This window comes from Pseudopipra pipra, chromosome 13 (assembly GCF_036250125.1).
Source record: "Pseudopipra pipra isolate bDixPip1 chromosome 13, bDixPip1.hap1, whole genome shotgun sequence".
In the NCBI taxonomy this organism is placed as follows: Eukaryota; Metazoa; Chordata; class Aves; order Passeriformes; family Pipridae; genus Pseudopipra; species Pseudopipra pipra.
Genome location: NC_087561.1, coordinates 20,674,476 through 20,700,984, shown reverse-complemented (window position 1 = coordinate 20,700,984; position 26,509 = coordinate 20,674,476). Strand labels below are relative to the sequence as shown.

Genomic DNA, 26,509 nt, shown 5'->3' with positions numbered 1-26,509 from the left:
GCCATGCCCATTTCCCCGCAGGCACTGGCACAGGACTGGCCGCACGCTGGCCCCTGCGCGTGCACGGGAGCCGCCCGCTGCCAGCACAAAGCCTGGATTGAGCGGGAGCTGGCATGGCGCCGAACGGGCCGAGGATGCTGGCGAGGAGAATCGGCTCTTCTTCTCCTCACCCGTGCCAGCGGGCTCTGCCACTCTCCTCCTGCACTCGTGCCTGGCAGCGAGGCCGGCCGCCCGCCTCGGGCACCAGGATGCTTCTGGCGGGGGATCAGGCTGGCACCTTGGGCAGTGGTGAACGCGTGGCTCTGGTGAGTACCTGCCAGCACACAGGGTGACCGTCCCCTGCCTGTCCACCAGAGCCTGACCTGATGCAGATGCCAGCCTGGCACGGTGCAGTGTCTGGCAGCTGGTCACAGCTCCGGGAGCCAATGTGGAGCTGCATGGCATGGGGAGACTGAGTGTGGTGGGCAGTACGGAGAGCGGAGAGCAGGAGAGGGTCATTACTCCTTGAGTTAATTAATGGCAGCAGATCAAAGCAGCCAGGGAACAAGGTAATTCCCCCCATTACCCAGACAGTGGCTGTGGGCAGCCATTTCCCTCCCTTCCTGGCACCTCGAGTCACCGGCTGCATCCTATGGAGCAGCATGGCCACGCTGTGAGCTTGGATCCTGACTCAGTGTCCCCATGGCCAGGCAGGAGGATGGGAACAGCGGGGCACGCCACATCCCCAGTGCGGGGCAAACCCCACTCACACACCTGTGCTTGTGTATCCATGTGGGTCTGAGTGTGCATACACATGCCTGTTGCAGAGGTGGGGACTCCTGGGCACGCTGATGGTGCTGCCAGGGTCTGTGCTGTCAGAGCTCCCAGAGGGGTGTTCCTAGGTTGTCTTGTGCTTGCTCCATGCACCGTGGAACCAGGGGATCTCTGGTGCTATTGGGTCAGCCCTGAGAGCCACCTGCCCCTGTGGCAAGATTCTGCTCCGATGCTTTCCCATCCCTCACAGCTGGCTGCTGCAGCCATGGCTGCCTGATGCCAGCACCTCTCCACTGGACAGGGCTTGTCCGTCACCATCTCACCATTGCCACCTGGGGGGTTTTCACGTGGCTCCATCCTACAAGCAGGGGGAGCAGATCCCCCTTTGCAGACCCAGCGTGGGGTGCACCCTTGTCCAGATCATGACGAGGTTCCGGCTGCCCCCCGGGTGTTCTCCTCCCCGCAGCTGCAGCCGGCAGCCTCCCGGGTGGTCCCGGCTGTCAGGCAGCGTGTGGGCTGTCGAGGCCACCTGCAAGGGGCTGCCTGTGTGGGACCAGCTCCCTTCCTGCCGCGCTGGGACCCCGGCCAAGGGCGGGGGGGGATGGACAGCCGCCCTCCCTGGCGGCCATGGGATGCTGCCAGCCTCGGGAGCCCTTCACCTGGCTGCCTGATCCCTGTTAATTACAGGAGGGGCAGTTCACACTGCCCACAGCAACCACACGGGCTGGCACAGCCCACAGCACAGGTGGCGGTGCCATCTCCTCCCCAGGGGTCCCACCAATCGCATCCCTTTCGCGGCTCCCGGACCCGCTGGAAGGATGCCAGCTGGCAGGATGCTCCGTCGCCGCTCCATCTCCATGGCTCCGGCACCCGCAGCAGGGACGTGTAGCTATATCTTTAAGAAGGGCCTGGGCTGGGGTGGGAGAAGCGTTTCCATCCAGCCTTTCTCCAGAAACCTGGATCGAGTTAGCGCAAGCGAGCGATTGCCGGAGTTGGCGCTGTGGCCGTTCCCCGCTCCGGCCGGGGCAGACGCCAGTCCGCTCCGTGGGCAGCCATAGGGACTCAGAGCAGCGGGTGAGGTGCAGGGCAGCTGCCGTTCCCCATGGCCTCGGGCCCTGCGGGGAGAAGAAGAGGAGGAGGCAGAGTTAGGTAAGTAGAAGTTTTTTTCCTCTCCCGCCTGTGGGACTCGCTGCCCTGCTCCGGGAGGGCCTGGCTGGGAGTGGTAGGTGCATGACATACGAAGGGCACCCGCCGGAGGTGGGTGCAGGCAGCAGGCAGCCCCAGGGCTGGCAGAGCTGCCTGCTCAGCTCCTGGCTCCTGCCACATGCAGTGGGGATGGTGGGATGGGGACAGCTGGGTGCCCATCACCCCTTGTGTGAGGGCTTACAGATGGAACACACCGATGGTGGCAGCAGGCAGAGCCCCAGAGAGGGGGTAGGGGTGCAGTGCCCTCTGCCCCCTGGCAGTGCCCGTGCCCAGTCCAAGGACTGGATGTGTCCCTCCTCTTTCCTCCCCCCCCCCCCCCCCCCGACTTGGGCTGGGGCAGGAGTCATCCCCAGAGAATATCCCCAGGGACCCCACTGCAAGGAAAGTGCCTGGTCTGCCCCTGCACTGCTGAGGGCACAGGGGCTGAGGGATCCAGTGGTCTTGGAGAGAGATGCCAGTGTCACCCCTGGCATCCCACATCTCCCATGAGTGGCTCATAAATGATACGAACTAGCGAAGGCACCACGGCAGGGGGTGGCAGCCTGGCTCCCTGCTGTTCTCTGGCACAGCTGTTTTGGGGGGCGTTCAGAGGAAGCTCTGCATGGCTGGGGGCGTGGAGGCAGGTTGAGGAGTGATCAGGGCTGCGGAGTCCCTGCGTCCGCTGAGCCTGACCCCACAAATGGCTTCACGCCAAGCTCTCACACTGCCGGGGATGTAGCAGAGCCAGGTGACTGCATTCTCTAGCACTGGGCACACTGGGAGCATGGAGGGCAACACTGGCAGTGCCCATCCTGAGCATGGGCAGGACAGTCAGGCCCCAGTGCAGCTCCCGGGACACAGAGCAAGGAAATATGTTGGTGCACTGAAGGAATCCCAGGAATGCAGAGCCTGGAGGGGACTCGAGGTGGCACAAAGGTGTCACGGCAGCTCCAGCCCAGTTTTTCAGTCCTGCACTCAGATCCACTGCCAGCACCAGGTCTCGAGGGGCAGCTTGGGCGTCACCTTCAGAGGGGCAAGCCAAGAGGTTGCAGAGCTCGGTGTCCCAGCTCTGCCCCGCAGCTCAGCTGGGACCCCTCTGGTGGCTGTACTCGTTCTGCTGGGATGACAACACAGCCCTGGGAGTGACGGTGCGGGGCTGAGAGCCTCGGCCCTGCTCCCTGGCCCTGGCCTGGCCAGCCCTGAGCCATTCTTCTCCAATGAGCTCATCTGTCTCACTGGTTGTGAGCTTTAACATGGTCTCTTGGACAGAAAATAACCAGCTCGGCCACTTAGTGACTGTTTATGGCTTCTTCATAGCTGGGTTCTCTGCCAGGAGAGGGGCTGCTCTGGGAACAGAGAGTGAAGCCACGCCTGTGCTTGGGCCAGACAGTGCCATGGCGCTGGCACTTCCCTGCTCAGTGCCTGCAGCTGGGCCAGGCATGTGGGGTGCGCTCGGCCACTTGCACCCTCCTGCCCTTTGGGCCTGGCGCAGTGAGCCCAGTGTCCTAGGTGGGCAACCTGGAGCTGTCTGGGCTCCCAGGAACCACGTGGCCAGGACAGTGCAAGCAGCCACATGTGCCCACGGGGCTCAAGGAGGACCTGGGTCTGGGGCTGCCCCGCACCAGGTGACAAGTCCCGAGTGATGGGGACTTGCCCAGCTCCCCGGGGCAGGGTGCAGAACAAAGGTCCCACTGTTGAATTGTGGCCCCATGACCCACGAGTGGAGCTGTTTGCAGAGGGGCTGCTGCCTGGGTACCATGTGTCTGGGCTTGGCAGGGGCTTGGGGGAGCAGCAGAAAGTATTTTCTTGATGGAATTTCTGCAAACCAGCCCCAGCTCGCCCCAGTCCTTTGCCTTCCCAGGGAGCGTGGAGGCTGGGTGAGGTGGGTGGGAGCCAGCCTGCACTGCCCACAGCCCCAGGACCACCCGGGTCCCTCTGAGCCGTGCAGCCCAGCCCTGGCACGGGGGCACGGCGCGGGCACGGGGGTGCCACCACAAGGCCCCCCGCACTGCTGCGGCTGTCACACCCACCTGCTCCCACATCAGTCACACAAACCGCTCCTTGCGCCAAGTACTGATCCAATTTGTGGCTGTTTCCATAACAACCTCCCAGCACTTTCTGGTCCTTTCTGTTGCTACACAGATGCCGAGATCCAGTGTGTCAGGGATGCTCCGTCCCAGGACACAGTCGCTGGGCTGAGCCATCCCGATCCCTCATGGCTCCCGGGGGTGAAGGGCTGCGAGTGCAGGAGGCCTGGGTATGCTGGGCAGGTTTCCCCACCCTGGGAAGGGCTTTTTTCCCCATCAGAAGGATATGGTGAGGGGAAGGAGCCCAAGGGCAGTAGCTGATTTCAGTGTCCAGCTCTATCCTGGTGGGGACCCCTGTGTGCAGCTCAGCCTTGTGCAGTCATGACACTGTCTAGGACACTCAATGCCAGGAATGGGGACCTTGGAGGTGCTGGGAGATAAGGCACCCCCCTGCTTTTCCTATCTGATACCCTGTCAGCCCCATGCCTGGCTCTTGCAGTGTCCTGTGGCTCTCACACAGGGTTCCTGATGGGACCCAGCTCCAAAGCTCTCCCCACACCTCCTGTCTCCCACTGTGCACAGCTCCAGCTGCTCTCAGAGATGGCCTCTACCTCCTGGCAGAGGTCCCTGACCCCTTGCCTCCATCCATCCCCTGCTCAGCCACCCACTCCACAGGGCCAGCATTGGGACCCCCACCCAGGCTCAGCCCCAGCCCCAACACCCTGGGATGCCCAGCCCCAGGACCTCCCACACAGCCCCATCGCCCCGGGGGCTGCCCAGCCCTAGGACTCCCAACCCAGTGCAGTCACCCTGATATCCCCACACTATTGCTCCGAGGGTGCCCAGCCCTGGTACCTTCCCACCATCACCCTGGTATCCCACATCCCCATCTCCCCGGGGGGTGCCCAGCCCCGGTGTCACCCTCACCCCCATCTCTCTGGGGCTTGCCCAGCCCCAGTGTCACCCCCATCCCCATTGCCCCAGGGGGTGCCCAGCGCCGGTACCTCTCATCCCCATCCCCCTGGTCCTCCGCAGCCCCAAAAGCCCCCACATCACTCCGGGGGCACCCAGCCCCTCTGCACCCCATCACCCCGGTACTCCCCATCCCCGCGCCGCCCACGCCCGGCCCCCGCAGCCGCCGCCATTGGGCGCCCGTTCGGCTCCGAGGGGGCGGCGAGGCGGGGGCCGCTGCGGGTGCCGGTGCCGCCCGGCTCGGCTCGGCTCAGCTCGGCTCGGAGCGGCGCGGAGCGGAGCGATGCGGCCCGGCCCGGCCCGGCCCGGCCCCGCGGCTCCTCCCCGCGCGGCGCGGCGGGCCCGGCGGGGGGCGGCCGGGGGGCGGCCCGGGGGCGGCGGCGCGCGGAGCCCGGGCCGGGCGGCGGCGGAGGATGGGCAACGCGCAGCGGAAGGGGCCGCGCAGCCAGCGGCGGGGCAGGATGCGCTCGGCAACAGGTACCGGCACGGGCGGGGCGGGACCGGACCCGCGCCCCCCGCCGCCCCCCACCATGAGCACCGCGACCCGCGGACTGCGGCGGCGGGGAGGGGGCGGCTCAGGCTCGGCTCGGGCTGGGGCTCGGCACCCCTCGCTTCCCCACTCCCGCGCTCTCCGGTGGGTCGCTTGGAGGACACGGGCAGAGGTCACCCCGGCCGAGGCTTGGCCTCCTGGCGGGAACGGCGTGGGATGGGGGCTGGCGGTGGGGCACCACCGCGGTCCCCCGGTGTGTGGGACAGGTGCTCCCTGAGGAGCCGGCCGCGGGTTGCGGGGAGCCAGCCCCAAGCAGTGGGCAACCAGCTATAACGACGGGGAGCCATCCCCAGGCAGCGGGGAGCCAGCTCTGAGCGGTGGGGAACCAGACCCAAGGTGTGGAGGCTCCCCCCAGGCAATGGGGAGCCAGCCCTGGGCACGGGCATCCAGCCCCAGGGCATGGGGTGCCAGCCCTGGCAACGGGGAGCTCCTGCACTTGCTGTCCCCGGAGCTGCCCCCCCTCAGGCAGCAAGCCCAGTGCCTGTGTAGCCCCCACACCCCAGCTCCCTTCTCCCACGCATCGCAGAGGTAGTGGGTGTCTGGGGGTTCTCATACCACAAACGATCTCGGGGAGGCGGACAGCCTTTCAGCTCCAGAGGGAGTATGTTGTGGGGGAAGCAAAGGGTACAGAGGGTTTGCTCGGAGCTGGGAGCGGGCAGCGAGGGCAGGTGCCCTCTGAGGAAGCTGGGTCAGACAAGCAGGACCTGTCCGGTCACTCCTTTGTCCCCACCTAGCTAGCCCAGGCAGTTCAGCAACCCTTCCCAGACACTCTCCAGCTCTCCTCCCAGCCCAGCTCCTGGGAATGCCAGAAGAGCCGGGAGCTGGGGTCTGCCCTGGCTCCTGGCGCCAGGCCCATCAGAGTCCCGGAGCCCTAGAGTGCAGCATGCCAGGCCCTGCTGGCTCTAGCTCCTGCTGCCCTTTCCCTGCCTGCTGGCCTGGGAGCAGGACACAGTGGAATGGGCAAAGACAGGGAGCTGCCAGTCCTGGGAGAGACCTCAGGAAGATTGCTTAGAAACTGCAGGAAAATGAAGACTGGTTGTCACAGCGCAAGTGACTGTCACAGCTTAATAATCAGCGGGCAGAGGGGGTGGCAGCACAGCCTGACGCTGTCTAATTTTGCAACCGCTGTTGTAGCGGTGGGTGCGAAGCTCTGAAACGGGGCACAAGAGCTGCGGGTTGCACAGAAGGGGATCAGGAGGGATGCTGAGCCGTGGGTTGGAGGAGTGAGGGATGCTGAGCTGTGAGGAATGAGGGATGTGGTACCTGGACCACAGGATGCTGGCCTGCTCCCTGCCTGTCCCTCCCACCCAGTGCTGCTGTAGCTCTGAGGGGGACTGGAGCTAATGGTACCGGAGCTAATCACACTTCATTATCATCAAAGGAATTCTTGGAGCTGTGGGAAGGGCCCAAGAGGGGTTGCGGGGCCAGCCCCTGCACCTGAGCTGGTTCATCTCTGTCCTCAGGCGCAGGTCACCCTGGAGATCTCTGGCAGATCTCCTTCTGGTGCCTGGCCTCTCTGGGGAGACCTGTGCCTGCCTGTTGGAAGCAGGAAGGAATGGGATTTGGCACTGGATAGCTTGAAACTCGTCTTGTGTAAAGCTGGGGCAAATGCTTGGGCGCTGCTGGGGCTTCTGGGACCTCAGTGGCTGGGGCATTCCTGAGCAGCTCCATGCAGGCTTCTTTGCTGAGAGGCAGTGGCAGGTCCAGGCTGGAGCTTATCTGCCAAGGGGAGGGAACTGAGGCTCCATAAGGAGCAGCCCTGTGGTGGGTCTGAGTCACTGGTGGGGTGGGATGTGCCAGCAGGAGAGCAGGGCCAGGACCCACCGTACTGGGATGCACCTTGTCTAACCTCAGGCAGGGTCATCCTTCTGCCCTGTGCACAGGAGAGCAGAATCCAGACTTCCTCATGGCCTGTGAGGCTGGGAATGGCTGGATCAGTCTGGGGCAAGTGACCCCTCGCTCTGCCCTCTTGGCCAGTACTCATCTCTGTAGCTCCTGTGGCACTGGTGGGGGCTCACAGCCACCTGCACCCTTTCTTCATGTGCCAGAGGAACCAAGTGGGCCGAGCCACGGCCACTGGCTTGCGTGCACAGTAGTGTTTGGAGGGGCCTCTTGGAGCAGGCAGCATGCTCGTGGGCTGCTGACACTACTGTGATGAGGTTTTGGGTCTCTGCTTCGTGGGCTGGTGGGCTGGGAGGCAGCTCTCCAGTTACTGCATCTGTCTTTACTGGCGCTACATCTGTGGGATGGGGTCCCAGAGAAGCCATGGCCATGGGGGCAGGTCTCCTTGTCCCCCCATCCATCATAGCCATGTGCCTGGTTTGCCAGTGGGAAATGAGCTCTGCTGGTATCTGCCATCCATCACCCATCCCGACATTTCGGTCTGCGGCATCGCTGGGTGCCTGGCACAGGATGGGTGGCACCAGCCCCTGGCAAGGCACATGCTCCCCATGCTGCTCCTATGGCTCTAAAGCCTCTTCCTGCAGGAAGCCAGGGCTTGGGGCTGCATTCCCGGGTCTGCCACAGCCCTGGCTCCCAGAGGCCTTCATCTTCTGGGAGAAGCCAGCTCAGCTTTACAAAGCCCTGGGGCACCAGGAAAGTGGTCCCCGAGGAGCCTTTGCTCCAGGCTTTGGAAGGCGCCGAAGTGAGAGGAAGCTCTGGCAGCTCCCAGGGCAAAGCCAGTTGGATTCAGAAGGGCCCCTGTTTTTGTTAGCTGTAAGGACTGGGAGGCTGGGGGGCAGTGGCTCAGCCGGGCCAGGGAGCAGCATCAGGCTCCGGGTGCCGGTTTCCAGGTGAGGATGCTTGCAGCTGCTCCATGTAGGAACGACTGTGCTCTGTCAGGAGGACAAGCCCCCATGCACTGTGTCCCCCCAGGGACCCACCACCTCTTTTGGATGGTGCCGGTTGCTGCTCCAGCCATGGCTGGAGATGTTTAGTCTCTGTGACGGTGACGGGCTGTGCAGAGCCACGGTCCCTCTGCCATCCCTCCCCGGGGAAGGAAGAGGGGCCGGGGCCGGGACAATGGGTTGTGGCGCTGACTCAAACAACCAGTTCCTGGTCGCTTCCTTTCCCCGCCGGAGCTGGGGCGGCGGGGACGCAGGGGAAGCTCAGTGCTCTCGGACTGGTTTTGAGGCAGCAGCTCCCGGGCGGCCGGAGGGAGCAGCCTCCCCTGGCGCCCGCAGCCATGGCCAAGGTGGAGTGGCTCCTGGCACCCTGGCACCGGGCAGGTAAGGTGGGCAGCAGGGCAGGGCTGGGGCGGGCAGTGGGGCGGTGGGGTCGGCAGGCACTGCTCGCTCTGCAGGGCAGGACCCGGGGCTGGGGGCAGCCGTTGGGCACAGATCCTCTAGAGGCCATGCAATAGCCCCAGGGTCAGTGCTGCCCAGTAGTATCAGTCTTGTCCCGCCTTCCTCAGCCTGACCTGGAGTATGTCCCTGTCCCTTTTAAATCCTTCTGCCGTTCCCCACCCAGCCTGGTGGGGTGTTTTTGCTCTGACAAAGCAAGAGAAAGATGGAGACTCTTAGCCCGCATGTCCCACTGAGCACTCCTCAGTCCTGTGGGGATAGATCCTGCCTGTCTCTGTGGCACTGTGCCCTCCTGGCAGCTCCCACATGCTGGTGGCAGCAGGAGTGAGGACTGTGGGTCAACACAAACATCACAGCCACCCAGGACCCTCAATTCTGTGACTGCTATCTCTTGTGCTGTGGCTGATTTCAGGTCTCGGGCCCCTTTGTCCAGGGGCCTCTGGCCACATTCCCCTCTCAGGCGACTTCCTCACATTGTCCCAGTCCCGCAGAGCGTAAAACCAGCCAGGCACAGGGGAAGCAGCGCTTTCCTGGAAGCACCCCTCTGGAAGCAGCCTCTCTGGCACAGGCAGCCTGCCCGCCGGGCAGAGTGGTGAGCGCTGCCTGGGCATCCATGTGCCACCAAACAGTCCTGGCCAGGCTGGAGACATCACTGTAGGAAGGCTGGCGGGCAGCTGGCCATGGCCACCCTGTGCCTGGCAGTGCCCTTGGCTGTGATGCAGATGCCGGGGTGCCAGGACTGGCTGGGGCTGACAGGTTGTCTTGTCAGGTTTCCTGAGGCTCTCAGGAAAGATTTGTGCCTGGATTTTTGCTGGGAAGCATGAGAGAGTGAGGGTCACAGTATGAGGAGGATGCCAGGCTGCCAGGGAGGTGTGGTGGGACTGGAAGAGGGCTCCAAGGGCTGGTCTTGCTGCCCATGGTGGAGGGCTTGGTGCAGGGATCTGGGTACAGCCAGGCTCTGGAGCTCCAGCCCCCACCCCAGTGCTGCTGCTCCACCCTCGGGAGCAGTGGATCTTGGCGCCTTGGCAGGGAGCAGCCTGAGTCCACCTTGGCCAGTCACGGTCCCAGGCCAAGCCCTGCTGCCAGCGCGGCTGCAGGCAGTTCCCATCCCCACGGCACAGGTGGATGGCACACCAAGCTCCTCCTGGACAAGCCTCATCAGCCAAATCTTCCTGCAGCACATGCACCTCCCCTCCTGCCAAAACTCCCTGACCGGGGCCCATCTTGCGCTGCTGGGACCAAATGTACACAGGGCAGAGTGTCCTAGCACACTGTTAACTCCGAGCCCTACTGATGCACGGTGATGTTATTGACTGTTTTGCTGCTGTTGGTTTTCATAGAAACCTCTCACATAATCCAACATTCTCCCCATGAGCTGAGGGACCCCCACAGCTGCCAAACCCACCCCTCTGCTGCCAGCAACTTCTGCAGCACCCTTATCTCCCATCAGTACAAAAATCAGCTGATTTCATGTTAAACAGGGAGCATGGAAGAGCCAAAAGCCTCCAGCAGATCTGGTGTGTCAAGACAGTGTCATTCCTCAGTGCCTGCAGTCCTGCTGGGCACCTCTGCAGGAGCACATGGATGTGCTGAGCAGGGCAACACCAGGGTCCCAGCATGGCCACACTGGAGGGTTGGGCATGGGCACCCCAGAAAGGCTTCTAGTTCTTCTGGGCTCAACCACCAGTGGGTCAGACACCTGTGCAGGTGGCTCTGCCTCACCAGGGGCTCGGAGCTGTGCCACCAGAGATGTGATGGAGGGACAGTGTCCTGGGGAGGGTTGGATTTGGACAGGGCACAGTCTGTTGGCTGTCCCAACAAGGGCTCGTCCTGAGCACGGTGTGTGTGAGCACTTGCCTGGTGACCACTACTGCCTTGTGGCACCAGGCCTGGGGGTGTCAGTGGGGTGTCACTTTGGTTCATCATTCAGACCTGGGTGGGCATCCGGCCCCGGAGCTACCGTGCACACGGATGCCGCTCCACATCCCGCAGGGAGCTGGCCCGGCGGGTCCGGTTCGGTGGGGGGTGAGCTTGGGACAGGAGGCGTTTCTGCGTCCGCTGCCAGCTCCCACTGTTTGCTCTTTTCCCTTCCTCTCCACTTGCCGTGGAGCAGCATGAGTTTGGCTGCATACCACGGGAATGTCACCAAGCCGCACGCGCTGGCAGTGAGCAGCCTGGTGCTGGCGGCGGGTCGCGGCGCTTGCTTGTAGCCAGCGGTACAAGGTACCGGCACTGTGGCTCAGCGGCTCCGGACGGTGGGTTGAGGAGCTGTCAGGATCAGTCTCGGCCCCCAAGTTCACCACCCTCGCCCTCTGGCGTGCTCGGTGCTCCGGACCGGCGGCGCTTGCCGCTGTGCCCGTATCCGTTGCCATGGCTGCTCTGCTGATGGCGCATCGCCCGCTGCTGCCATTACATCATTCCTGCCATAGCTCCGCGCTGGCAGAGAGGGTCCGAGCAGCTCCAGCCGCTCTAGCCGCGTCCCCAGACTCTCCTGTGCGTGGGGAGCGAGCCTGAGAGGGAAAAGTTTGGTGGTGAATTTGAGCGAGAGGCGCTGTCTCACGGGAGCTTCAGCCTGGATTGAAACAGCTCCGATGGCACTGTCAAATATCTCCCTGTGGATTCGGGATGCCTGGGCTGTGGGTGAGTAGGGATGCTGGTGTGGAGCGGCGGTGACTCGGAAAGTGCTGAGGGGCTGGGGGTCCTGCAGGGACACTTCTGCAGGAGAGGGTGGAGTTCAGCTTCCCTTGAAGCAAACTCCCCTGGAATTCAACCCTGGTCCTTGTGTACCTGCCATGGCCACAACACCCCAAGCCTGGACACTGGCTCACACTGAGCAGGACTCTGAGGCTGCAGCATCCATTGCAGCTGATGGTGCTGGCTCTCTGGGAACATCCCAGATGGATGCTGCCTGTGCCCATGTCCATCTGCAGGCAGAGCAGGGGATGCTGCCTGCTCCTCTGCACAAGCCCTGGGGTCAGAAGGGGGACCTAGTGCCAGCAGGGAGCAAGGTGAACCTCCCTACCAGCCGTGCCTCAGTTTCCCTCAACAGGGAGACTGGGCAGACTCAGGTCAAGACTGAGGGTGGTGGGATGGAGCTGTCTCTCTGGCTCTGCTCTCCTGGGATGCCATTCACCTCCCACAGGCATTTGCCACAGGGATGGGACTCCTCAGAGGAATTTTGTGTTCTGAGCCTTCCACCGATAAGTGTGGCAGGACATCGGCTCAGCTCAGCTGGACCATTCCCACCAGTGTCCTACCACTGGACACTCCTGCTTGGCTGGGGCGTCCCATGTCTGTGGATGGGGGTGGCAGATGGGCTTCCATGGACACTCCAAACCTGCCTTTGTGCTGATCCTGCGCCAGGCTGCTCTCAAATACTGCCCATCCCTTGGGAGCATTGGTGACAGCGCTGCTGGATCAGGGCTGCTGGCTCCTCGCTCCCCATCGCTGAGCTGCTGCATGGTGCTGGGCTCTGAGTGCTGCTTCCAAAACACCCTCGGAGTGGCTGCTCCCAAAACACCTTCGGAGCGGCTGCTCCCAGGGAGCCAAAGCCAAAGCCTCAGTGCTACTCACTCTGGCATGGAGCTGCCCTTGCAGTGCAAGTTTTGGGCACCTGGGTGCCAGGACAATGCTTGGCTCAACCATCCTTGCCCCCACCTCTTCTCCCCAGCTGGGGAGATGGACCCCATGATGCCCACGCCTCAGCAATGCCAGCACCTCAGCAACGCCTGCACCGCTGGCTGTGCCAGCTCAGGGCTGCGCTGCCTCACTCACGGTCCCAAACTAGTGCGTGTTGGCAAAGAGGGGGAAGCTCTGTGGGACAGGAACCCCTGTCGCTGCCCGTTCCCCCTTCGCCTGGCCGAGGCTGCCCTCGCTGCAGGGCAGGGTGCTGGGCCCCTCTCTGGGTGCTGCCACACTTCCGCCACACCCAGGGCGGCCCCCAGTTTCGGCACTGCGGTTTGCCCACGTGGTCGGCACGCGGGGGTGGGTTCTGGGGGTGCCCTGGCGGCAGGGCCGAGGTGCAGAGGTGAGCTCCTCTACTCTGGGGAGGGCGGCGGGAGCTCGGGCATGTGGAGGGGGCAGCGGGGGGCTGTGCTTTGCATGTCCCCAAGTCCTGGTGGGACGCCATGTAACTGTTTTGGGGATGGCAGGGGTAGGGGGGGTGGCTGTGGGGGGTGTGTAGGCAGAAGGTGAGGAGCATCAGCTGTGCCAAGGCCAAAGGCTGGGGCTGTGTGAGCTGGGCAGAGGGGTGCAGCAAGCCAGGATGTGGGGTGCACCCTTGGGGTGCGCTCAGAAATAGGGGGGCAGAAGTGGATCCCCAACCTTGCCAAAGACAGCAGATTGAGGGGCTGGGGTCTTCAGAGGTGAAGGTGTGGTCCCTGCCCCCGGCCATGTGGGTCAGGTTTTTGGGGAGATGCCCAACCCTGCCTTGTGCCCAGCACACACATGCACACATGCGCCCCAACACCTCTTGGTTGATATGGAAACGAGTCAAATTATTTAGAGGAGAAAGAAGGAAAGAAAAAAAAAAGGAAAAAAACCTGGTGTTAAGGCCCGTCGTTATGGAAACACAAATTATAAAAGTAACTAGGCTGGGGACGTGGCACCTTGCTTCGGGGTGCCGGGTGTTGTGCGGGTTCCATCAGCTGGGGGAAGGGTGGGCAAGAGGGCACCCAGGGGCAGGAGGGTACTGTAGACAGGAGGGCATCTAGGGGTAGGATGGTACCATGGCCAAGAGGGCCCAGTAGGCAGAAGGGCATTTGGGGGCAGGAGGGCACTGTGGGCAGGAGGGCATCCAGGGACAGCAGGGGGGATGCTCGTGATGCAATGCAGGTGAGCTGGGGGCATGGCAGCCCGACAACCACAGGCAGAGGGGAACGTGGCTTGTGCTGGGGGTCCCAGCCCCTGGGAAGGGCTGTTCCCCTTCCCAGGTGAGTGGGATCGCTGGTACTGCCTTGGCTGGGATCTGGCACAGAGCAGGGTTTGGCAGCAGGGCAGTAGCATGTTCCTGGGGATGGGCATTCTGCAGCACCACGCTGTGGGTGGCAGAGTAGAACTGTTGGTCATATGCTGGTAATTGGAGCACCTCAACTTGATGGAGATGGGGCCAGGGACCAGGCAGCACAGGATAAGCCCTAAATCCCCAGGGATGAGTCTCTGGCCATCCATATCCCTATGTAAAGCTCACAGAGACTCACTCTGTGCCTGGCCAGGGCGTGGATGTCCTCAGAGGCAGCGTGTCAATGGTGGCACTCCCTTGGCTCTGTGCTGGGTAGCAAACCCACATCCTCTCAGAGTGGCAGTGCTGGGGCTGCAGCGTTCCCATGGCAAAGCCTGTTTGCTGGAGCAGCGCTCAGCTCCCCACTGGGCCAGCTCACCAGCAAGCCCAGATCCTTCTCCCAGGAACTTTTCCACCGATAAGGGTGTTTCAGAGGGTCTGGGCAGTCCTATGGAGCTTTCCTTCCGTGGAGAGGTTGAGGGGTGTCCACACGGGGACAGGGCACATGACCCCCAAGCTCCCTGAACCCAGGGCAATGGAAGTGATAGGTCCCCTTGATCCCCCCTTTCAGTTGCAACTTCTGCTCCTCTACAGCCGGGATGTTGCTCCACCAGAGTATGCAGCGTTTCCTGTGCCCGGGTGCGGCTGGCACGGGTGGCAGGGCTGGCTTCCTTCCCCAGTTTTACCCAGCTCCCTTCTTGGCAGCCCAACAGGGCAGTGTCCAGCCCCCAAAGTGGTAGCAGTGATGGGGGTTGGTCCCAGCGGGCAGCAGCCTGCCAGGGTGGGACACAGCCAGATACCAGTCCCTGTGTTCCTGCAGAGGTAGGGTGGGATGAGCGCTGTGCTGGTGGGGTGTTATCCAGTGGCAGTACCTGCAGGGAAGCTGCCCACCTGCCTGCTTCTGACCCTGCTCTCTCCCACCTGCAGCCACTTCTAACCTGGACCTTGAGAGCAAGAAAGCCGCCCCTGGCAAGCTGCCATGGCAGCAGCCTGTGAACGTCTTCCTGGCGGCCGGGCGCCCACCGGGCATGGAGCAGCTGCACCAGGAGGCCCAGCTCAACCTCCAGAGCTTGCTGCAAGGTAGCAGAGAGAGGGGCCAGGGTGGGCTGGGTGAGGGTGGTACATGGGTGCTGCCCTGGCTACATGATCACCACGAAAGAGTGAGCTTATCTCCCATGCCCGTGTCCGAGCCGCTCCTCGGACCTCACTGGGCTGCAGAACCCGAGGGTTCCCAGCCTCTGGTAGCTCCTCGCTGTTCTCTGCTCCCAAATCACTACTGCAAGTGCCAAAGCAACTGAGGCCAGGACTACCCGCTGGGGCTACTGAGGCCACAGGAGTCACCAGGTCACCCACAAGCCCAATCACAGCGCAGTTCTGCTCACGAGGGCCTCAGGGACCTGCCACCAATCTGCCTAACTGGATCGGCGTGGCCAGTGGTTTTGTTTTCTTCCAATCTCTGGCCCAGGCCGTCACGCGGCCCTGGCTCCGATGCTCCACAGGCATCGATGAGATCAGCAGCCCAGCCATCCCCCAGCTTGTAATCTCATTAAGTCAGCCTGAGCAGCCCTGCTTTCCACCAGTCCACAGCCACTAGCATTAATTAGCTCAACAATTACAGGATGAGGACACACTGAGTTCCTGGCTGTCCCCAGTGGGGCTCTGCTTCCCAGCAGGACCCACCACATCCCCTGGCAGGCCCCTGGGAGGAGTGGGGCCAGCTGCTGGAATCTCTGTGTTGCTTCAGCCTCCCCCCAGACCCTCCTTGGGATCTCCCTTCCCCAGCTTCTGAGCTGCCTGTCCTGAGCAGGGATGGCCAGCCAGGCTGGGGACAGCTAGAGAGGCCAGTTGCCCCTCTCTTTGCATGCCCCCTGCCACAGGAGCCGATAGCCAGCTGTCGTTTTTCTTGCAGAGGAGTATGAGGAGCAGTACACCGAGAGCAGGGTCACTGGGCAGACCTTCCGCACCACTGGTCACCCCGACACCCCCCCGGAACCGTCGCCCCGACCCCCACCTGCCAAGCGTCTTGAGTTCGTGCTTATGGTGAGTGCTGGGGTATGGGGGTGGGCAGTGAGCCCCCATTTGTGTCCCATCCTTGCCCCTTTGGTGGCTGACGTGCCTTTCCCTCCCTTTTCCCCTGCAGCCCCCGAGCCGGCAAACTGCTGAAGAGGAGAGCACCAGTAGCACCCCCCTCAGCGCTCGCCCCCCTGACGCCTCCCTGAGCCTCCCCACCAGCCCGGACAAGCAGCCCCCCTGGCCCAGGGCTTTCCCCCTGCCCCCCGTGGAGGAGAAGCAGTGGCACCAGCCTGGCTCCATCCAGACCAACATTGTCCCCATTAATGTCTCGGGTAGGGTAGCACCCCTTGGCACAGCAGGGGGGACGCAGGGTGAGGGCAGAGATGTGCCCCAGCAGCCTGCTGGGGTGGGGTATGGGGTGGTGGGAGGGGGCTGGGATTGCGAACTGTGTCCCTGTGGGTCAGGTGGGCACCAGGGCAGAGAGGGGACAGCAGGACCGTGATGGCACCCATCATTGCCAGCCATCTCTCATGCCATCCACAGCTTTGTGCATCTGGCCCACCGGCCATGCTTTGGGTAGATTTCACATCCCTCTTGTGTTGCCCAGCCAGCCAGGTCCATTGTCACCTGGGCTCTTGTCACACACCATGCACCCAGCCTGTCTCACCTTTGTCACCTGTCTGTCCGTCTGTTTGTCCTCTTGGGGCTGCAGCTCCCAGCAGTGTGGTCCTGCCTGGTCCTTGCAGACAGAGCTGCCATGCTCTGCCCCAGGTCAGACTCTGGGGCTGGTGGCTGGATGAGGTGCCCCTTCTGAAGGGCAGAGGTGTCTGTCTGCCCTTTCCCTCCATCATGAAGAGCTGTGCTGGGGCCACACTGGTCCCTTTCCTCTCTGTGCTTCATGTCCACATGCCCAGTGTGGCTCAGCACTGTGGTGCAGGGTCCAGCTTCACCAGTGCCTGTCATGCAGCAAGAGTCCAGTCTCAGCAGCTCTCCATCCATCCCCCCTCCATCTGCAGCATCTCCTGCCATGCCTCCATCTCCCCCGCACTCACCTCACATGGCTCACACCGTCCTGCCATCCCACGCTCCAGCCTGTGTCACCATCCCAGGCTGGGGACACGCAGGGGACATGGGTGATGGAGGGGGCAGAGCCCCCGCCCTGGCAGCGGCTCCCAGCACCGCGGCGTACCGCTGTTTGTTTTGGCTACAGGGCAGCACTTTGCTAGGCTCGCGAGTGCTCGTCACTCCCTGTTTAACACAGAGACCGCGATGAACCCAAAGTCCACCCTGCGGCGTAGACGGACCATTATTGGATTCCCTAACCTGTCCCTGCGAGACCAAGGTGACGGCAAGAACCACGCAGGCAGCACCCAGGCAGGGCTGGCACCCCCCAGAGCTGCCCTGATGGGGGGGCAAAGTCACTGGCATGGCAGTGGGGACAGCCCCTTCACCCCAAGTCATAATCCTGAGACAGTCACCCAGCCTTGGCCTCAGCAGCTCTGGCCCTGCACCCACCTTCCCCTGTGTGGGCAGACCCTGTGCACAGGGTGCCAGGGCTGTGGGGCACACCCCTGCCCAGGTCTTTGCTGGGGCTGGCGAGCTGGCTGCACCAGTGCTGAGGGTGTGTGTGGCTGAGGGAGCCTGCAGTGCTCCTGGGCTGGCATTGGACCCACAGGGACAGCAGCCACCACGGCTCAGGGGCTCTGTCCTGCTGTCCCCTATGGAAGGTGTAGAAAAATCAGAGCCAGCCTCTCCTTGGAGGCAACTAGGGACAGGAGGGAACCATGGCACCAGCTGCTCCAAGGCAGTTATCACCGAGTAGGAGGAAGGTTTCTCCCCATGACAGCAGTCAGACCATCAACAGGTTGTCACGGCTCCTCCCTTGGAGTAAGTTAGACTCAGCCCACCACAACCTTGAGAATCCTGGTCTGCTGGGGGTGCTTGGAGCAGGGTCCCCATCTCCTTCCCCATCCCAGCTGTGCTGAGGTAGCACTGAGAGCCACCCCAGGGTTCCCAGGTCCTTCCCCATCCCAGGTGTGCTGTGATGGTGTGGCACTGTGACCCACCATGTCCCTCCCTGTCCCAGCTGGCGATGCCTAGCCTGGCTCCTCTTGGTCTCCATCTGTGTCCCCACCATCGAGCAGCACCACAGCAGCACTTTGGTTGCTGTGGGGCTGATGATCCCATGGGTAGAGCCTCCTGCCATGGCTGCTGAGTTGTCCATGGCACATCCAAGATAACAGATCCCAGCTCGAGGTTTAGCCCTGCTGGGTTATGGCCATGCTGATAAGATGAGAGGAGAGAACCTGGTAACAGGGTGACAACCCCTTCCCCCCACCTGCCCAAACATGTTTCATGCCTAGGCAGAGATGCAGCCCTGAGACTGGCCACAGGACCAGTCCTGGCCCCTGGCATGCAGGGCGGAATTGTGACCCTGAGAGTGAGGCAGGACGATGCTCACCAGGCTGTGTCTCTCCTCGCAGGCAGTGCCAACGGCCCCACATCCAGCAAACACGCGCCCATCGCCGAGTCCCTCTCCTGCAGCTTTGTGCCTGAAGCCACAAGCGGGGGGACGGCACCCCAGGAGATCGGCTCCCGACAGCCCCTCTCGGCCCCACTGAGGAAGACCTTCAGTGACCTCGGGGCCCGCTGCTGCCAGCCACCTGCTGCCATGGATGGGGCGGCCACCCCCTGTGCCAGCACCTGCAATGGGATGCAGGGCACCCCTTTCTCCCCACCCTGGAGTGCCCTGGGCTACGGGAGCCCCCCCAGCCCCACCACTGGCCTGGGAAAGGGGCCCACTTGCACCTCACCAGGTGGCTCCGTCCCATCGCCTGGCCCAGGCTCACCCGCTGCTGCCACCCCCTCCTTCTTCATCGCCACAGAAGAACACATGGGCAGCAACGGGCCCAGCTTCTTCTCCGGCCCAGTGCCTGCATCCCCCCTCACCTCTGGGTGCATCCAAGAAGCCAAGGGAAACTTCTTGCCGGGAAGCCGAGAGGAGCTGGCGCCGGCGGCAGGACCGATGCGGCTGGAGGTGGAGCAGGCAGGGTGCCGGTTCCGCGAGCGGTCACTGTCAGTGCCCACGGACTCGGGGTCCCTCTGCTCCATGGACATTGCATACGCTGAGACCCGGCGGGGCAGCGCCAACTACGCCCTGGGCTACCCCAGTGCCAGCTCCGAGGGCAGCACCAGCACTGACAACATCTCACTGGGGCTGGAGCCCGAGGGCCAGCGGCGGCGGCGCTCCAAGAGCATCTCCCTGAAGAAGGCCAAGAAGAAGCCCTCGCCGCCCACGCGCAGCGTCTCCCTGATCAAAGAGGGGCAGGACGATGACACGGGGCTCGCTGCGGCGCTGCCCAAGGATCAGCGGCCCAAGAGCCTGTGCATCCCACCAGAGCTCCAGGGCCACCGTTTGGTGCATGCTGACCCTCAGGGGAGTGCAGGGAGGGAGCCTGACAGCACAGCTGCCCCCCACCAGTGGCATCTCGCAGACTGGAAGGGTGGCAGTGATCCCTACCGATCCCTCTCCAGCTCAAGCACAACCACGGGGACCACAGCCATCGAGTGTGCCAAGACACGGGGAAGCTCCGAGTCCCTTGTGTCCCCTTCCGTCTCCAGGGCCACAACACCCTCCCAGCTCTCTGCCGAGGCAGACCTGAAGACCTCCTCTCCAGGCAGGCCCACGGGACTGATGTCCCCATCCAGCGGGTACTCCAGTCAGTCAGAGACCCCAACCCCAACCGTCCCCACCTCTGCCATACTCGGGCACTCCCCGCACCAGGTGCGGGTGAGGCCACTGGTCCCTGAAAGGAAGTCCTCACTGCCCCCCATATCCCCCATGGAGAGGAGCCCCAAGGGCAGGCTGTCCTTTGACCTCCCCATGACTCCACCTGCCCACCTCGACCTCTCAGGGCTGAAGATCTCCCTAAAGGGGAAGACAAAGGTCAGCAGGCACCACTCCGACTCCACCTTTGGCACCAAGCTGGCCCAGAAGACCAGTCCCATCATGCCCATCATGCCAGTGGTGACACAATCTGACCTCCAGTCTGTCCGCCTCCGCTCCATCAGCCGCTCGGAGCCAGAGGACAATGCCGACGGCTCGGAGCATGTGGAGGAGCCAGCGCGTGGCCCCTGCCCGGGGCCAGAGAGGAAGGTGAAGCCGCCTGTAGCAGAGAAGCCGCCTCTGGCCAAGCGCCCTCCATGCATCCTGCCCAAACCCCCAGCTCTGCGGGAGGAGGGTCCCCTGTCCTCCATGTCCCCACCAGGCACTGCTGCAAAGGAGAAGGTGCTGCCACAGGATGGCTTCGTGGTGCTGCGGAGAGGGGAGCTGAGGAGGGGTCTGGGGGAGCCCCCCTTGTCCCTGACCCCGGCAGGACCCCGGCGGCTCTCACAGGGCAGCCTGGAGGAGCTGCAGCCAGAGCGGAGCGGTGCCGCCAACAGGGAGAGGAGGAAGGCCAAGGTGCCACCACCGGTGCCCAAAAAGCCCAGCGTGCTGTACCTGCCGCTCATGCCAGCCCCAGCACAGCTGGGAGCCAGCATGGGGGACCCACCACCCACCCCCAGCCCCATCATCACCCTGGACGCTGACCCCACCTGCTGCGACCCCGACGCTGAGGATCCGCCGTCCCCCAAGGCTGTGGGCACCGTGCAAGCCAGCGACCCTGCCTTGGAGCAAGGTGAGGGTCTCCCCATCCCTATGGTGGGATCACCCTGGGGACAGGGGTGTCCCTCCGTGCTGCAAAGGGGCTCACTGCCATCTTCTCCTGCCCGCCCACAGGCAGCTCAGCAGAGGCCAGCACAGAGGAGAAGAGCTTTGCCAGCGACAAGACAGCCGAGTCCATTGTGGAGGAGGATGATGAGGTGTTCACAACATCCCGCACCACAGAGGATCTCTTCACAGTGATCCACAGGTAAGGCTGGTGCATGGCACTGGGGGGGCACAGCCCCTGTACCCACTGCATCCTGCCACAGTCACAGCACCGGGCGCAGCGTTCCCCCCACCACAACACCTCAATTTTCCTTGATGGGCTGTACCAGCCCAGCTGGTACTGTCTTGAGTGCTTCACAGCACAGCCAGGCTGGGTCACCAGTTTGCAGGGGTGGGTCCAGGTTGGTCCTGCCATGAACATGACCTGCCAGGCTTGCGTTGTCACCTTGCCCCAGTGAAGCAGGCACAGGCAGCTCTGGGCACCGCTGTGCCCCTTGCTGTGGGACTTCACCCCAGTCCAGGGCTGCTCCCACCCATGTCCCTTTGGTGCCTAGGTCGAAGAGGAAGGTCTTGGGCAGGAAAGAACCTGGTGATACCTTCAGCAGCCGACCCACCTCCCACTCACCTGTAAAGACTTCAGGCTCCCCGACCAGTGAGTCCCCAGCAGCAGCGGGCAGCAGCGGGAAGTCTTCCAGCAGGAACGAGGATTTTAAAGCCCTGCTTCAAAAGAAGAGCAGCAAAACCAGCCCCGGTACCCGGCCATCTGCCGCTGAACTGCTCAAGACCACAAACCCACTGGCCCGGAGGGTCATCACAGAGTTCGCCCCCGAGCTGGACAGTGCAAACAGCCCCAGAAGCCAGCCCTGACCACGCAGGGGCCCCTCCAGCTGGAGGGGTGGCGATGGCTGTGGAGGGAGTGCTGTGAGGGGCTGTTCTGGCTGCCAGGGGCCCCTGTGTCCTGCCAGGGGTTCTGCTTCTGTTTCTTACTTGGAGAGCTGCTGGCAGAGAGGCAGCAGCTAGAGCCCAAGCCCTCATGTCTCTGGGCCCTTCCCACAAGGGAAGAGGCATCACGGTGGCTGGGACTGGCCCCGGTTGAGCCAGCTCCTGGGATTGAAGATGCCCACCCAGGAAGCAGAGTGGGACCACAGCCCCTGGCGTCACCCCGTGCCTGCAGCAAAGCAGCTTGAGACTTTGGTCCCTTCGGCATGTGGTACTTTAAACAGCTTTTCTAATGCACAGTGGTGGTGATGTTTGATTCTCTTCCCTTTGACATTGTACCTTGAGTTTCCCATGCAGAGATCCGCTGGTTGAGTTCGGCTGGACACACAGATGCACTTTGGAAAGACACCAGAGGTTCAGCTGGATCTGCGGTTGCTTTTGAAGAGTCACAGGACGTTCACCCTCATCTCCCCAAGCACCCTCCCTGCCACACGGGGAACTGGCACCCGGCGTCTGCGGCCAGCGCCACCACCTCAAGCCAAAACCCCACTCCTCGAAAGCCCCCAAAATGCTGCATTTTGGAGCTCCTTAGCTCTCAGTCCAAAAGCAAACCCCAGGGTCACCCCCACTGCCAGCCCCACCAGCTGCACCATACAGAGGTTCCAGCAGTTGCCCCACTCCCCACCAGCTCCCTGCACCGGGGGCCCTGCACCTGGCTGCTGACTGCAGGTGACAGGAATGCGGGGGTCTTGCACCACAGGAAGGAAATGGGAAGGAAGTTCATCCCCAGCTCTGCCATCCTAAACCTAATGGACCCTGCAACAGCTTCTCCTGCTGCCCCAGCTACCGGAGATCCTGGGATGCTATGAGGTGGTGGCTTGAATCCAGGCGGTTGTCACCTGAGCCACCTCCCCAGTGACTCCTGGGGTTCCTTTCAGGGTTGCCCACTGCTCACCACCTGCCCAGTGATTCCCGGGTTCCTCCAGGATTGCCCACCGCTCACCTTGCCCGCCAGCTGCTGGGGAGCTAAAGCAAGGCCAAGCAGGACACACAGCACCAGGGCACGTGCACAGGAGGGTTTGCACGTCCCTGGATGGGATTTCTCCCACTCACCACCAGCTGCTTCTTCTTGGCCTGGCTCCAGCATGGGAGCTTCAGCTGCCAGTGACAGAGGCCGTGGTGAGGGGCAGCAGGGCAGGGACAGCCACTGGGACCAGGGCAGGGTGGGGAGGAAAAGCCAGCTCCAAACATGAGCACGGCCACGCACCCGGAGCAACAGGAAGGGCCAGGCTGCGGCTGACAAGGAAACGGGGTGTTTAGGGAAATTTCTGCTTTATTTCTGCACACTCCAGCCCTTCTGTGCTGGGGGAGCGGTGGTGTAGGTCTGGGTGGCAGTGAGGCACCATGGCAGCCCTTCAGCTGCTGCTCCGAGGGGCCAGGCTCTGGACCCCAGGGAGCACAACCTGGGCAAACACCTCCCTGTGCTCACCCTCACACTGGATCTGATCACACAAGGGCTCCAGTTGGTTCCCCTCCCCTCCCTCCCAGTACTTGCCCATTACTTCCTTCCCTCTCCCATGGCTGCAGATTTAAGCCTGTAATTAAGATCCAGGCTGAGAAACTCAGGAAAAAAAAAAGAAAAACCCACAAAAAAAAAGCTCTGATGAATGTCCACACTTTGCCCCCATCCCGTGGCCCCGCCTGGTGGCACAGCTCTGACACGGGATGGGGCCGGAGCAGGGAGTGGGAAGCTCTGGGGACGGGTACATTTTGCACATGACTGCTCAGGAAACCAGGGATGGAGCCGGCACAGGGGGCTGGGGGCAAGCATGGGGCAGGGACCCCCCTGCAATACCCCCAGCACTGCTGGCAGCCGGAGTGGCTGATGCTGCTGCGGAGAAATGTCTGGATGGGCCAGGGTGGATCTTGGCTGCTGGGCCAGGGGTCAACTGTGGAACAGAGACTGGCCATGGAATGGAGACAGGCTGTTGGATGGAGATCAGCCATGGGATGGAAAATGGCCATGGGATGGAGATCCTCATTTTCGTGGCCAGAGGAATGGGCTCTTCCTGGCTGAGTGCTCGTCCCTGGCCACTCGCTCCCTGCTCCCTCTGGCTGCGGCTGTCCCACTGGGAAGGCAGTGGGGTCCCGGGAAGAGCCCAGCCGACGGGACAGCCCTGCCCCGGGGCAGGGGCCGCCAAGGTGCCAACTATGGAATGTTGTACTTTTTATCTCGCCAGCTTGGTAAAGTGCTCCCTGCTGCCTGTGTGTGCCTGTGCTTCCTGGGGCTGCCGAGGGACAGGGATGGGCGCGGGGTGGGGAAAGGGGGGCAACGCCATGAACACCCCTCGGGTGGCCCGAGGGGACACCGGCCCCACCCGAGGGGTCTCTCGCGGTGTCTGCAACACACTCGTGTGTCCCCAGTGGTTTTGGGAGGGGGCGCAGGGACACTGTGGGGTGTTGGGGACAGGCCACGGTGGGGGCTGGAGATGGACTTTTTTTTCCCAGGGGGCAGGTGGGATGGGTGAGGGGACAGCTCAGTGTACCTCGGACAGCCCCGGCATTGGGGGTCTGGGGACACGCCAGGGTGGGTGCTGGGAACGGCGGGGGTGGTGGCGGGGGTGGCCTTGGGGCTCTGGGGGCAACCCTGGGCGGTAGGGACAGCCCGGAGCGCGCACGGGGGACATGCCAGGGTGGGCGCTGGGGACGGCGCCGGGAGCGGCCGTGGGGGTGCGGGCGGGGCGGGGCCCCGGCGGAGGGGCGGGGCCCCGGCGGAGGGGCGGGGCCCCGGCGGAGGGGCGGGGCCCCGGCGGAGGGGCGGGGCCCCGGCGGAGGGGCGGGGCCCCGGCGGAGGGGCGGGGCCCCGGCGGAGGGGCGGGGCCCCGGCGGAGGGGCGGGGCCCCGGCGGAGGGGCGGGGCCCCGGCGGAGGGGCGGGGCCCCGGCGGAGGGGCGGGGCCCCGGCGGAGGGGCGGGGCCCCGGCGGAGGGGCGGGGCCCCGGCGGAGGGGCGGGGCCCCGGCGGAGGGGCGGGGCCCCGGCGGAGGGGCGGGGCCCCGGCGGAGGGGCGGGGCCCCGGCGGAGGGGCGGGGCCTTGATGGCGGCAAGATGGCGCCGAAAGGGAAAGGCGGTGGAAAGGCAGGCGGCAAAGCCGGCAAGGGTGAGGGGGCCGGGGCGGCACCGAGACGGGCCGCGGGGGGGACCGGGGCGACACCGGGACGGGACAGGTGGGGCACTGGGGCCACACCGGGACGGGACGGGACGGGTGCGGGACCGGGGCCGCGCCGGTCTCAGGGCGCTCCATTCACAGGCGGCGACAGCAGCGGCAGCAGCAGCGAGGGCAAAGCGCAGGGCCCGAAGGGAGGCGGCAGCGCCGTGAAGGTGAGCGCGGGGGCCGGGCGGTGCGGGGGTGTTTTCCCCGCTCCTCCCCAGCACCCGGGCGCTCGTCCCGCTCGCCACAACCACGCTCCGCTCTCCCTCCCAGGTCCGGCACATCCTGTGCGAGAAGCACGGCCGGGCCATGGAGGCCATGGAGAAGCTGAAGTCCGGGCAGCGCTTCAGCGAGGTGGCGGCGCAGTACAGCGAGGACAAGGCCAGGCAAGGGGTGGGTGCCGCACCCGGGGCAGGGCAGTGTGGCCGGGCAGCGCCTGCGGGAGCCCGGGCCCTGCTCGTCACCGCTGCCAGCACAGACAGCTGTCCTGTCCCACGGCCACGTCGCCCACCCTCCCTGCACTGAGAGTCTCAAAGCTTAACCCCGGTGGTTCCTTCCTGCAGGGGGACCTGGGCTGGATGAGCAGAGGCTCCATGGTGGGACCATTCCAGGAGGCAGCGTTTGCCCTGCCTGTGAGCAGCATGGACAAGCCTGTGTACACAGACCCTCCGGTCAAGACCAAGTTCGGGTACCACATTATCATGGTGGAGGGCAAGAAATAAAATGTGAATGACCATGACCTTGTTGACTGCTTGAATCCCGAGAGCTTGCCAGACACCTTGGCCTTGGAGCAAGTCAGGCACAACCAGCAGCATGCCTGGAGGCTGTCCCTGCCGCTGTGCTGGCAGAGCAGGGCCCTGCCTAGAGAGGTAAAGTGTCCCTGGAAAGGGTGAAACAAGAGCCTTTTGCAGTTGTTGAAGTCTGTGTTGTGTGGCAGGCTGGCCTCGTGCTTCTCCCATTGTGGACACAGTGGTCTGTTAGCAGAAAAGCTCAGGCTTTTACCTTACAACAGAAATGATGCAGAAAGGGACCAGGTTCTGTCAGTGAGGGGCAGGGGGGCAGAGCGTCACTGAAAGCCAGAACCGGCGGGTTCTGAGCTGCTGGTTCATGGGATCAAGGTACCCTCAGCCAGTTCGCTGACAACACCGAGCTGTGTGGTGCAGTCACATGCTGAAGGGGAGGGATGGATCCAGAGGGACCTGGACAGGGTGGAGAAGTGGGACTGTGCAAACCTCATGAGGTTCAACAAAGCAAAGTACAGTGCAGTCCCAGGCACACCTGCAGGTTGGGCAGAGAAGGGGTTGAGAGCAGCCCTGGGAGGAGGGCTTGGGGGTGATGTTTGATGAAAAACTCACCCTGAGCCAGCAGTGAGTGCTCACAGCCCAGAAACCCCCATGTCCTGGGAACACATCCAAAGGAGAGTAGGCAGCAGGTGAAGCAGAGGATTCTCCCTCTCTGCTCTACTCTCCTGAGACCCCACCTGGAATACTGTGTCCAGTTCTGGTGCCCCCAACATAAGAAGGATGTGGAACTGTTGGAACAAGTGCAGAGGAGGCCACAAAGCTGGTAAGAGGAGTGGACCACCTGCCCTATGGAGACAGGCTGAGAGTTGGGACTGTTCAGCCTGGAGAAGAGACGGTTGTGTAGAGACCTCACAGCACCTTCCAGTCTGTGAAGGGGCCTGCAGGGAAGCTGGAGAGGGACTCTTCCTCAGGAACTGGAGTGACAGGACAAGCAGAAATGTGTTCAGACTGACAGATGGCAGGGTTAGATGGGATATTAGGGATAAATTCTTCCCTGTGAGGGTGAGGAGGCCCTGGCAGAGGTTGCCCAGAGAAGCTCTGGCTGCC

General features: G+C 63.4%; 2 protein-coding genes across 7 annotated transcripts in view; both read left to right on the top strand.

Moving 5' to 3' along the window:
- Nucleotides 1-23,713, top strand: part of NHSL2 (NHS like 2) — a 29,508-nt gene extending 5,795 nt beyond the window's left edge. Inside the window, exons 1-8 of one of the 5 annotated variants that reach the window (XM_064670353.1) lie at nt 5,318-5,414; nt 14,716-14,868; nt 15,698-15,828; nt 15,929-16,133; nt 17,012-17,143; nt 18,285-20,480; nt 20,582-20,714; nt 21,067-23,713. In XM_064670353.1, the coding sequence (XP_064526423.1) occupies nt 5,351-5,414; nt 14,716-14,868; nt 15,698-15,828; nt 15,929-16,133; nt 17,012-17,143; nt 18,285-20,480; nt 20,582-20,714; nt 21,067-21,379 (3,327 nt within the window). In that variant the 5' untranslated portion in view covers nt 5,318-5,350 and the 3' untranslated portion in view covers nt 21,380-23,713. Of the gene's footprint in view, nt 1-5,317; nt 5,415-7,381; nt 8,715-8,817; nt 11,430-14,715; nt 14,869-15,697; nt 15,829-15,928; nt 16,134-17,011; nt 17,144-18,284; nt 20,481-20,581; nt 20,715-21,066 lie in introns of those variants that run through there. The other 4 variants (XM_064670357.1, XM_064670356.1, XM_064670355.1 and 1 more) reach the window with 4 other exon arrangements.
- Nucleotides 23,714-24,492: 779 nt separating this feature from the next.
- PIN4 (peptidylprolyl cis/trans isomerase, NIMA-interacting 4) lies at nt 24,493-25,398 on the top strand. Of its 2 annotated transcripts, XM_064670350.1 has the most exons (4): nt 24,493-24,608; nt 24,759-24,829; nt 24,933-25,052; nt 25,223-25,398. In XM_064670350.1, the coding sequence occupies exons 1-4, from the start codon at nt 24,557-24,559 to the stop codon at nt 25,379-25,381; spliced, it is 402 nt and encodes a 133-aa protein (XP_064526420.1). In that variant the 5' UTR covers nt 24,493-24,556; the 3' UTR covers nt 25,382-25,398. The 2 variants fall into 2 exon arrangements, with proteins under 2 accessions (XP_064526420.1, XP_064526421.1); XM_064670351.1 differs by lacking the exon at nt 24,759-24,829 and having other exon boundaries at nt 24,531-24,608.
- The last annotated feature ends 1,111 nt before the right edge of the window (nt 25,399-26,509 follow it).